Source organism: Aquarana catesbeiana, linkage group LG09 (genome assembly GCF_042186555.1).
Source record: "Aquarana catesbeiana isolate 2022-GZ linkage group LG09, ASM4218655v1, whole genome shotgun sequence".
In the NCBI taxonomy this organism is placed as follows: domain Eukaryota; kingdom Metazoa; phylum Chordata; class Amphibia; order Anura; family Ranidae; genus Aquarana; species Aquarana catesbeiana.
Genome location: NC_133332.1, coordinates 156,174,464 through 156,186,828, shown reverse-complemented (window position 1 = coordinate 156,186,828; position 12,365 = coordinate 156,174,464). Strand labels below are relative to the sequence as shown.

General features: G+C 43.8%; 1 protein-coding gene across 1 annotated transcript in view; it reads left to right on the top strand.

The window, feature by feature from the left end:
* The window catches only part of TBC1D8B (TBC1 domain family member 8B), a 167,827-nt gene that overhangs the window by 65,063 nt on the left and 90,399 nt on the right, over window positions 1–12,365 (top strand). The window contains exons 6-8 of the mRNA XM_073599294.1: window positions 3,170–3,377; window positions 10,544–10,708; window positions 11,474–11,614. Of these exons, the coding sequence (XP_073455395.1) occupies window positions 3,170–3,377; window positions 10,544–10,708; window positions 11,474–11,614 (514 nt within the window). The remainder of the gene's footprint in view (window positions 1–3,169; window positions 3,378–10,543; window positions 10,709–11,473; window positions 11,615–12,365) is intronic.

The following is a 12,365-nucleotide window of genomic DNA, read 5'->3' as shown; positions in this document are numbered from 1 at the left end:
ACCAAAACAAACCCCTTGGGTCTTTTGATTTGGTTGGATAATTCTTTACCGCCCTTCCTGGAGAAAGAAAAGATTGCTGCATAGTAGCTGCAGACTCTATTTTTTCTATTAAAACTACAAAAGTTTACTAAGAGTCATGATAATGGCCAGTGATTCCTGCAACAGCAGATCAGACTAAAATTGGCCATACATGGATCAAAATTCACAGGGTTCAGGCACTGGCTGAATTTCGATCCACTGGTAGACAGAGAAGTTTTACAGAAGTTGACCTACTGATCGACTTCAGTACATCTGCTCTGTCACATTTTCCCTGCTTGATCAGTGCTGCAGGCTGTAGCCTGCAATGATGATCAGTGTTTTCTGATGGTGGGGAGGTCTTCCTGCTGTCATAATACAATATCTTAGCAGAGAGGGTTTTTTTTTTTCGCTCAGCCTGCCGGTTGAAAAAAAAACGACTCCTCTATGGGATGCCTTAACCCTTTCGCTGCCAGATCCTGTGCTCCATTTTGTACACTCAGGTGGCCAGACCATTTTTGCAATTTTTCCTTTTTCCTTATTTTTCACTTCTAGCTTTCAGAATTTGTGAAAGACCCCCCAAACCATATATTTTCTGAAAGCTCATGATCAATAGAATAAAAAGAAGGTGCTACTGATTTTTTAGACCCCGCAATATTTGCGCAAATGTTTATCAGACTAATATATTTGCAAAAAATACACTAAAGCAATTATTAGCAGATAAAAACACAGCAAATTTTACAAAATTCCTACTAAATATAAAAGCTTAACCTGTATTGAGTTAATAAATAACAAATATTTGTAACTTTTAAAGTGCGCCTTTTTGCGAAATGGTGAAAATTTAACAGACGCAAAAGTGTAAAAATCTGAAGGTTTTCATTTTTCCCTTACATATATTTTCTGAAAGCATATGACCTCTAGAATAAAAAGAAGGTGATACTGATTTTTTTTATACCCCACGGTATTTGCGCAAATGTTTATCAAACCAATATATTGGCAAAAAATACACTAAAACCATTATTAGCAGATAAAAACACAGCTAATCTTACAAATTTCCTGCTAAATCCCTACTAAATATAAAAGCTTAACCTACATGGAGTTAATAAATTAACAAATATTTGTAAATTTTAAATTGCGCTTTTTTGCAAAATGGTGAAAATCGAATGTACCCAAAAATTTCTCTAAAAATCTGGAGGTTTTCATTTTTCACTTACAGCTTTCAGAATTTGAAAAGATCCCTCAAACTAGACATTTTCTAAAAGCACATGACCTGTAGAATAGAAGTGCTACTGATTTTTTGGACCCGGCAATAATTGCGCAAATGTTCATCATATCGCTATTTTCACTAAAAATACACTAAAATCATTAATATTGCACATAAACGTAACTTTACTAAATTGCTAAATTAGTACTCAAGCCTCGTTCTCATGTGGCATACTAAATTGTATGCCTATGGAGGGCCATGTTTACCCACACAGGGATGCACAGGTGTTCCTTGCATCCCCGTACAGGCAGTCCCATATATGTCAATTGGGAAGCACCTGCTGCATAGGCATGGCTGCTGTTGCCAATCTGACACCTTGTGGGTGTGGGTACATGACCCCGAACGCAGGAAGTGTGAGCTCAGGGACATACACGCGGATCTACATGGATGTAAAATTGGGAGCAGCGGCTCTGTTCGTGCAGTTGCTACATCCCAAACGACATCAATGGGACTGCCTGCACAGAGATGCATAGTACGCTGTGTATGTCCTGTGTGAACAAGACCTTAGGCCCCTTTCACACAAGCACACCGATTGGGTCTGCCTGTCCGTTTTTCAGGCAGGCCCAATCAGACCACCGATTGTTCTCTATGAAGAGACTGATGTAAATGGACATGTGTTAGTTTTTCCCTGCCTGCATCCGATCCAGCCTGCTAAAAACAGACGGATGGGGATTCCTTTCCCTATCCATCTAGCAGATCAGATCAGATGGTATCCGATGGAACTGGACAGGCGATCCGTTTCCATCCGACCATCCCATAGAGAATAGCGAGCTGTGTCCGTGTCCGCTCCGCTGACCTGTCATCCGTCTGCTCAGCAGGGATCAGCAGACAGATCCCCGCTGAGCAGACGGATCTGGTGATAGAGTTCGCTCCATGTGAAAGGGGTCTAACCATGAGCGGCAGGTCCATTAGGGGCGCTGGGGCACCGGAATCATACGTTTGTATGAGTTTTTTTTTTTCGAGCCACATGATTAGAGCCTGAGGCTCTAATTAACTTGAAAAAGATTGGGCTTGGGGAGCAGAGCATTGCACCCCGAACCCACCCACTTGTGACAATAGCGAATTAATATTTGCTATCGTCTTCTGACTTCTCCTCCTGGCCAATCAGGACGGCTCAGGTTGGCCAGGAGGAGAAGCTGAGGTTTCTGTGGAGAGGTAAGTGCGGGGGGAGGGACGACCGTCACCGTGGAGGGGTGAGTGCGGGCGGACCTGTCTTACTCTGTTTTTTTTTTTTTTTTCTTTGTTATCGCTGCATGCGCCCTCTCTTCTTCAGTGCTTTGGGGTGAAGGAGATAGGAGAGGAGAGTGGGTGGGGGCAGTTTTAGATGGAAGGGTGCAGCGGGGGTGGAGAGGCAGGGGACAGGCAAGCAGCGGGGTGGGGGGGTCATGTTAAGGGTTAATAACGCTGATCAGCGGGTTGTAATCCGCTGATCAAAGTTATAAAATTGTTTATCAGAGTCTGCTGAACAATTCTGATATAAGAATAATATATATTAGATTATAAGATATTGAAGTGACCATAAAGCTTATAGGAGAGGATGAAAAGGGAGGTCCGTACTGACTTGGCCACCTGCGGGCACTTCTGTAGGTCCGTACGGTGTACGGACTTGGCAGTGAAAGGGTTTTGAGCTTGGTTCAGTACTGAGACCAGGTGGATTCCAACTAATCGGACACAGATACTTTTTTTTTATAGAGGAATGGTTGGAACCAAGTTTCACCTCTGCAAATCTGTTATCTTACTAAGCGGTAAGACAGTAAAACTCAATCATGTCTGTCAGCTAAAGAGTATCAGAAAAAAGAATTTGTGTTTATCCATTATAGGCATGGAGAGCCTTATCTACCTACTAACCAGGATGATCAAATAACACGCTCTTTTGATATTCCCCACTAGAGGTCTGGAAAGCCGTGCACACAGTGAGCGTTTTACTACATACTTTCGACTGCCAAGAGAAGAGACATTGAAAGAGGTGCATGAATGTTTCTTATGGATACCCTTCAGCCACCTAAATACCGTGGGGAAGATGTGTGTTTCCGAGAACTACATTTGCTACGCTAGCCATGATAGCAGCCTTTATAGCACAATCATACCCTTACGAGAGGTAATATCAATTTGCAGAAATCTTGCTACAGTGATAAAATAAAAGCTATAATGGGTAAAACGGTCATTAAAATTGTTTTCTTTTCATACATCATGGGACACAGAGTTAGGCTAATATTCATTACCTACTGGGTTATACTTCATCTCCAGGTGAATGGACACTGGTAGACCAAAGGTCTTTAGACAGGAAGTGATCCCCTATATAGCCCCTCCCATACAGGAAGTACTTCAGGTTTTGTAGCAAGCACTGAATCCTCAAAAAAGGAGGGGAGCGACCTCTGTGTCCCATGATGTACCCTAAGAAAAGGATTTTACAGGTAAGTATGACGAAAAAATCCTGTTTTCTTTTTCATACATCATCAGTTTTTTACCAGTGTCTGCAAGGTGGATGGCACGGTTGTCTGAGCTCCAGGTCTCTAGGAAGGCTGAAGATTGGGCTCTTAGTTTCTAAGCTGCCCTGTGCCTGGATGGGTAAGTGAAACCCCTTTATTATTGTTGGGTGTTCCAGTGATTGTAACAATCAGTCATGCTAGGGCCGCTAATGCCGCTGGGCTCAGCAGTTTGTTTGGCGGGCATGGCACATGCGGCTTCGCCGCACATGCGCCGTAGCCTTTATCTGGGCACATGAAGATTCACATCATAGGTGAATACGGCTACCCCCGTTCGCTGGGAACGCATGAGTGCACACGCATGCACAGAACGTTCCGACGCACAGTCAGCTTTTTTAAGCTGTGTATGCCAAGCATGCGGTGCTTCCAGAAGGCAGCTGTGGGACACAGAGCAGGCTCTGAACCAGGCATTTGCAGCGGTTCATTTCTCCTTACCCGGGTCACGTGAGTCACCAGGTGTTGCTTGGCAGGCTAAAGGTGCTTAGCAGGATTGTTGCATAGGGGCTTGCGAGCCCTATTAAAGGGTCTCCCTTCTGAGATGTGTTTAATATAACACCCAGGTACTCTCTTTTTGTGGTTAGTAAATGTCTTCCAAAAAGAGGAGTGGGACAGGAAAGGGCACACCTATGCTGTCAGTAGTTCCTGATGAACCTAGTCGTATCCCTAGTGTTGTATCCCCTGAAGAACCAGAGGCTTCTGGGCAATCTGAGCCACTGTGCCTATCTGGTATTGTGCCTACAGTCAACGCTGATGCTTCGCCCTTTATCTCCAAGGATGAACTGTCCTTGGCCCTAGCCGGGTTAGAGCACAGGATTACTTGCAGATATCCAGTTGATGTCTGCCTCTCAGTCGCAGAGGCTTTTGATCCACTCTCTTACCGAGATGGTTTGTTTTGCCTTTAAGTTGCCTCTTACAGAGGTTACGGAACCCCCCTGGACCTCTTTGGGGTCCCTGAGGTCTCTTCAGGCTGCACAGACTTTCTCCTTACACCCTTTGTTGGAACAGGCAGTGTAAGCTGATTGGCAACATCCTGACAGGATTTCTGTTCCCCCTAAGAGGTTTTCCCTTCTATATACCATGGATGAAAGGTTTGTTAAAAAGTGGAGCATACCAGCCGTAGATGTAGCAGTTTCTTCCTTAAACAAGAACTTAACTTGTTCGGTAGATAACGCACAGGGCTTGAAAGACCCTGTTGATGAGAAATTGGAATCATTATTAAAAGCTTCCTTTTCTTTGGCCAGTTCAGCTATTCAGCCAGCTGTTGCAGCAATTGGTATCTGCCAGTCCATAAAGGATCAGGTCAGACGGCCTGACAGGCCTAACCGGGAGGATGACCTGGCTGCAAATAAAACAGATATTCCTCGAGCACTGTGTTTTGCTGTTGACACCTTAAAGGATTCAAAACAGCAGGTTTCTCGTTTGGGTCTCTTGTCTGTACATATGCGCAGACTTTTGTGGCTTAAGAACTGGTCAGCCGAGCTTCTTTGTAAAAAGTTATTGGCGGGTTTCCCCTTTCATGGGGAATGTTTATTTGGTGATTATTTGGACAAATATTTCCAAAAGATTTCCAGAGGGAAGAGTTCTCTACTTCCTGTGAAGAAAAACACCAGGTGTCCCTCGTTTAAAACCTCAGGGACTGCTTCCTCAAGTGTCTCAGTGCCAAGGCAGTTCTGCCGCCAACAGGCGCTAGAGCCAGGGGCAAGCTGCACGGCCAGGGCCAGAAAAAACCCTGGGTCCAAAACTCTTCTAAACCCAACACCAAGCCCTCCTTTTGAGGGGACGCCCCCACTCTATCGGGTGGGGGGATGGCTGCTGCACTTTGCGGATATTTGGAGAACAATAGTTCAGGACGAGTGGGTCACCTCAAACATATCCCGTGGTTACAAGCTGGAGTTGCGGAGGGTTCCCCCTCAGAGGTTTCTACGGGCACTACATCATTTAGTGCATCAAGGAGTGATTGTAGAGATCCTGTACCCGAAAGGCGCGGGGGCTTTTACTCAAACCTGTTTACGGTTCAAAAACCAAACAGGCATACATGGCCCATTTTGGACCTAAGATCCCTGAACCAGTATCTACTGATCCAGTCCTTTCGGATGGAGTCTGTCCGCTCAGTAGTAGCCTCACTCCAGATGGGAGACTTTCTAGCCTCCATCGATATAAAAGATGCGTATTTACATGTACCTATCTTTCAGCCTTATCAGAGGTTCCTGCGATTTGCAGTAAAGGAACGTCATTTTCAGTTTGTGGCTCCACCCTTTGGGCTTGCTACAGATCCCCGGGAGTTCACAAAGGTCCTAGCACCAGTACTGGGTCTTTTAAGGGCCCAAGGGATCCTGGTGCTCGGTTATTTGGACGACCTCCTGCTCAGAGATCACTCGCTACAGGCTCTAGAGCAGAGCATAACATATACAGTGCGGTATTTGGAAAGCTTAGGCTGGATCATAAATACAGAAAAGTCAACCTTGAGACCAGCTCAAAGTCTAGAGTATTTAGGTATGTTCCTAGATACGGTCCAAGCAAGGGTATTTTTGCCACCCATAAGGATCTGTGTCCTGAAGGATCAGGTGCGTCAGTAAGAGGCACCAGACAACCCTCCATTCGACTCTGTATGAATCTTCTAGGGAGGATGGTGTCCTCCTTTGAGGCAGCGCCCTATGCCCAGTTCAATTCCAGGCCTTTACAACAAGACATCGTGTTGGCTTGGAACAGAAGAGGACAAGCCCTGGATTATCCAGTTCTTATCTCCTTGGGCACACTTAAGCCTAAACTGGTGGTTGCAGGATCAGAACCTGCGAAAGGGAAAATCCTTCCGGTAACTTGTGTTACAGAAGCAACCATTTGAACATATCAAGGAAATTCCATTAGACTTGCTGTCATGCAAGCTAGCTTTCCTGATGGCCATCACCTCGGCTAGAAGGGTGTCGTAGTAGGCGGCCCTTTCGTGCAGGGAACCATACTTGATCCTTCGCCATCCTTTTTGCCAAAGGTGGTGTCAGCCTTTCATTTAATTTAGGATATTATTTTGCCTTCTTTTTTCTCTTGTTCGGCAGAAGAGAGACGACTGCATTCCTTGGACATTGTCTGGGCATTCAAGGTTTATTTGTCTAGATCTGCGGATAATCGAGGATTAGACTCCTTTTTTGTTTTACCGAAAGGACCCAAGAAGAGGCAGGCAGCTTCCAAAGTTTCCATTGCCAGTTGGGTCCACCAATTGGTCTTTCAGGCTTATGGTCTGAAACGTAAAGCTCCTCCCTTTAGGGTGAGAGCTCATTCTACCAGGGGTGTAGGAACCTCCTGGGCTTTTCACCATGCATTATCTGTGGCTCAGATTTGTAAGGCTGCTACCTGGTCTTCAGTGCATACGTTCACAAAATTTTATCAAGTGGATGTTCGAGCAGCCAATTTGGCTTTAGGCCGCAGTGTACTGCGGGCTGCCCTATAAGGTCTGATGGCTATTGTCTGGCAGGGTGTGTCCCTCCCCTCAAGGCTATTGCTCTGGAACGTCCCAGTAGGTAATGAATATTAGCCTAACTCTATGTCCGGTGATGTATGAAAAAGAAAATAGGTCCTGGCCACTCGCCTCAACTCCTTTCTTCCACGTTTGATTAAGAAGGACCAGGTGGCCTTTGTCCCCAGGAGACAAGCAAGTGACGCTATAAGACGTCTTCTTCAAATACAACACATTGTTCATAGCAGGTCCTTAGAAACAATGTTTTTGTCATTAGACATCAAAAAAGCCTTTGACACCCTGTCCTGGCCTTACCTGACCCAAGTACTTAAACATTCTGGATTTGGCACCTCCTTTATGAGCTGGGTTTCAGCTATTTATGACTCCCCCCAAGCCAAAGTGAAATATTATGGATTCGAATCACTTACCTCTCCTATTAGTAGGGGTACCCGCCAGGGATGTCCACTTTCCCCACTTTTATTTATTTTAGCACTTGAACCCTTGGCAGAAGCCATTAGATCCCATCCAGATATAGCGGGAGTTGAAATAGCGGGTATTTCGCATAAGTTGTCGATGTTTGCAGATGACATCCTATTGACCATCACTAAACCCAGAATTACTCTTCCTAACCTGCTATCTCTTTTGGATACCTTTGCCACGTTCTCTGGCTTATCAGTCAACCCCGCTAAATCTAAAGCGATGTCAGTTAATCTCTCGCCCTCTGAATTAGGAACCCTGCAGTCAAACTTCTCCTTTCAATGGTTAAATTCTCTACCTTACCTTGGGATTCGGCTTACCCCAAGATATTCGGGCCTATACCAAGCTAATTTTCCCCCATTGTTTAGGAAGCTGGTGGGTATGCTCTCCTCTTGGTCCACCCTCCCGTTATCTTGGTTTGGCAGGATTACAACTGTCCGTATGACATACCTCCCAAAACTGCTCTATTATTTTCGGGTCTTGCCGGTCCAGGTCCCCTCTCATATCCTCCGTATACATTGGCGCAAAATTATGCAGTTTATTTGGGGCCCCACGAGACCCAGGATTAAGAGACAGGTGCTTTCCCAATTTACAGGCTTACTATACAGCAGCGTCCATTGCCCCATTATCCCATCTTCATGAGAAATATCAAATGCCGTTGTGGGCCACTATGGACCTGGTGGACTCTCATCCGATACCCTTAGCCTCCCTCCCATGGCTCCCCCAAGCACACCGCCCAATTACTGTTGGTCCGTGTTTGGCCCACTCTCTACGGTTATGGGACACGGTCAAATACTCTGCGGGTCTAATTTCCCCTCATCTCCCCCTACTTCACCTTCTTCAGTGTCCACTGTTCCCACCTGGGTGTGACAACTCGCGGCAATTCGAATGGTGGACTGAAAATGGCTTTGTAGATGTCCATTCCATGCTTACCCCTACTAGAATTATATCCTTTGCAGCCTTGCGTTCTTCCCATGACGTCCCTCTTAGGGAGCACTATAGATACACAAAACTCAGACATTTTCTCCAATCTCTCATAAAATTTCAATCTACCCCTTACACTTTCACCCCCTTTGAAAGCCTTTGCAGATCAAGACCTCAATCCCCGGGTCTGATTTCTTTACTATATCTTATTCCCCTTTATGCTTCCTTGGGTGTGCTCAGGAGGGAACGATGGCACACATTTGGTGGAAATGCCCCAGGGTATGCAGACTGTGGGTCAGAGTCTATGCACTTCTTCGAAACCTCTTTAACACTAATATAAAGAAATATCCTTATGAGGCCCTTTTGGGGAAACCAGTCACTGAATTGCTACGACCAGAATGCCAACTGGCATCTCATATATTTACTGCAACTAAATTGCAAAGGCTTGGACATCTCCGGCCCTCAGCTTCGAATCGGTTAAAAATCGCATTAATGATATTGTGGTTAATGAGAAACTGACGGCTGTGTTATCAGATACACACGGCAAATTTCTCCGGACATGGCAACCATGGGTGGTACATACCTATCCCTCTCCTTTTGATTCGGCACTACTCTCTCTTTAATGGATCTCCACCCCCTCACCCCGTGGACTGTATGGGAGGGGTTATATAGGGGATCACTTCCTGTCTAAAGACCTTTGGTCTACCAGTGTCCATTCACCTGGAGATGAATTATAACCCAGTAGGTAATGAATATTAGCCTAACTCTGTGTCTCATGATGTACTCAAAGAAAAGGATTTTACAGGTAAGTATGACGAAAAAATCCTTTCAGGTTTTTTTATTTTTTTTTTCACTGAATGCAAGCCTTTTGAAACTCTTCAGGACAGCATGCTAGTAGCATTTTAATAGTGATTTATAGGCTTCTTAATGCTGTCCTTTAAGAAGACTAATGTACACAAGTCTGTAGTAATGCCTGAGTGCAATTAACATATTCAAGGGTTTAAAGCAAACATGTTGCAGTCTTGGGCAATATAAAATGAAAATGTAAATAATGTAAATAATAATGCAATCGGACCCTGCATTTCTAAAAAAAAAAACTCATGGGTTTAGTATTAGAGGTACATTTAGTTATATGTAAATCTCAACTTTTCTTGTTGGGTAAAGAGGTTGCCCATCACAATAATGGACCAATTGAAAGGATTGGTGAGGGGGCAGGACTAAGTGTGGCTATTACAGGAAAAGTCAGGATTTGCATATCAGTTCAGTTGCACATATCTGATGTACTGATCTTTTTTTATATGCTTTTTGTCTGACCGTAACTTGTTTTTATTACCCAGGTTTGTGACTAATTTACATAAGGATGCTTATTACACAACCGCTATGGCTTATTTAGATAAAATATAATCAGCTTATGACTATATAAGGGGTATATCAAATGGGTTCTAAAGCTGGCCATATACTATTCGACTTTTTTTTTTATATACAGCTTGCTGGCTAAACAAAAGAAACCGGACTCCATCATCCACACAAACAACATGGATGAATAAATCCCCTCTGCCTGGCTATTGTATTCTGACAGCTGCTAATGCTGGCTGTCAGAATGCCCCAACAGTGCCTGCAGCTGCTTCAGGCATTGTTCGGCCGAAACTTTTTGGCCGCTTTCTTTGACAAAAGTCGATTGAGTATTTGACTTTTGTTGAGCCGGCAGGGTCACCCACTAATAAAATTTCAATCAATTCTTTTGATTTGGCCAGAATTAAAACATATGGCCAGCTCTAGCTTGGATTTCCCTTATTTCCCCAATGAAGTACAGAGAGAAAAAAACATGTCAGGGCTTTAAGCACATTTGAAATAGTGTGCTATTGTACTGATTTATTGTTTACCTTGATTTTTAATGTTTTACATTAAAGATTGTACTTATATTTGCAGATTATTGGATTAGAAAAGTCTGATGTGATATCAAGGGCCATTACCATTAGCACAAAAGGGAAGAATATATTTCGTTTCACCGATGTTAGAGACTTTGAATCCTTGGTGGCAAGACTGAGATCCAGATGTGCAATAACAAGTCCCCAGCACACAGTTTACACTGAGGTGAGTTTAAAAAAAAAACAAAAAAAAAACTTGCACTATTTTTTGTTCTAAGAAGCGTTAATTAAGTGTTTGGATTGTAATAAATAATGACGTATGAAGATAGTGTGTTGTTAAAAAGTAGATGGAATCCACTAACCAGAAGACGAAGTGGGGGCTGGTGAAACTAGTTATGATCTGAACACTTGTTCATGGTGGTAACTGTACAGAAGTTTTGCACACGATGCATGGTTTCCCTTGTGGAGTAAAAGATTTTGAAACCTCATTCTCCACCAGTCCTAGTCATTAGTTCTTGCAAAGTTCATGCTTTTTTACTGGACACCCATAGAACACTTTCAGGCAGCAGGATAAACAATATTTTACTAATGCTAACGCAGCAACCTTGCCAGAAAGTTAAGGTCGCCAGCCACATTCAAACTTCTAAGGCAAGTTTGATTCTGATTGGTGGCTGTGAGGAAATTCTTAGAGACATCATTTTTTTTTCAACATAGTGTGTTCCAGGATCAGACAAAAAGGATGGATTAAATGCAGTATAGCAATGCTTCGTAAAAAAACGTAACTGTTCCCAGTATGTGTTTCAAGGCTGAATTTTAAGTCAAGTGTAGTTTTAATGCTACCTTCTTTTGAGACAGCAGTGTTTTTAAGCACAATGTTATAATACTGAATGTACTTTTGTAGCACGTAGCACTGCTTGAGCTGTGACTCCATGATATATGGTATGTTTTATGATTGTTTCAATATAAGTATATATACAGTGTCATTTTTCAGACTAGCTACAGTCACAATGCAGCAGAGTTCCCAGAAGAGCATCCAATGGTGGGTCCAAAAGGCACCAGCAAGACTGTGAGCACAGAAGCCTTAATGACTGTGTTTCATCCTCAGGATGCAGAGAACCTTGATCCAATAATGGTACAGAAATATTTACATGACCTGTTTTTGTTGTGAATTCAAGTCACCAATATTGTACATTACTTGTGGTCCCTTGGCCTATTCTTCACCAGTAAATTGGTTGTATATGATGGAGTATGATCACAGTGTTTGTAGCATGACCACTGTAAAACAACTTTTCCTTTTCCCCTTTTCATACATCATGGAACACAGAGTTAGGCTAATATTCATCACCTGCTGGGTAATACTTCATCTCCAAGTGAATGGACACTGGTAGACCAAAGGTCTTTCGACAGGCAGTGATCCCCTATATAACCCCTCCCATACAGGAAGTACTTACATTTATTACTAGTGTCTGCAAGGTGGATGGCACAGTTGCTTGAGCTCTCTGAGCTCCGGGTCTCTAGTCCCACAAATGGTTCTTAAATGAATCAAGGGATTGACCGATCGGATCCATTTGACACAGGCTTTATATGTTTACATAAATGGTACTCGAGCCTCGCAAAGAAGACTCAAGATCCTGGTTTTGCCTGTAATGCGGGCGCTGCACCCTGCGAAGTGGAATCCTGGACACTACAGCGCTAAGGCATTCATGCAGGGTGCTGTACAGGTCCAAGGGAGTGGACCCTAAAACATGAAAAGGGTACCCAGTCCTTGAAGGTCCTCAAGTGACAGGAACCTTCCGTGAAGGGTGACGATTGGGCTCTTAGTTTCTAAGCTGCCCTGCGCCTGTATGGGTAAGTGAAACCCCTTTATTATTATTGTGGGTTGT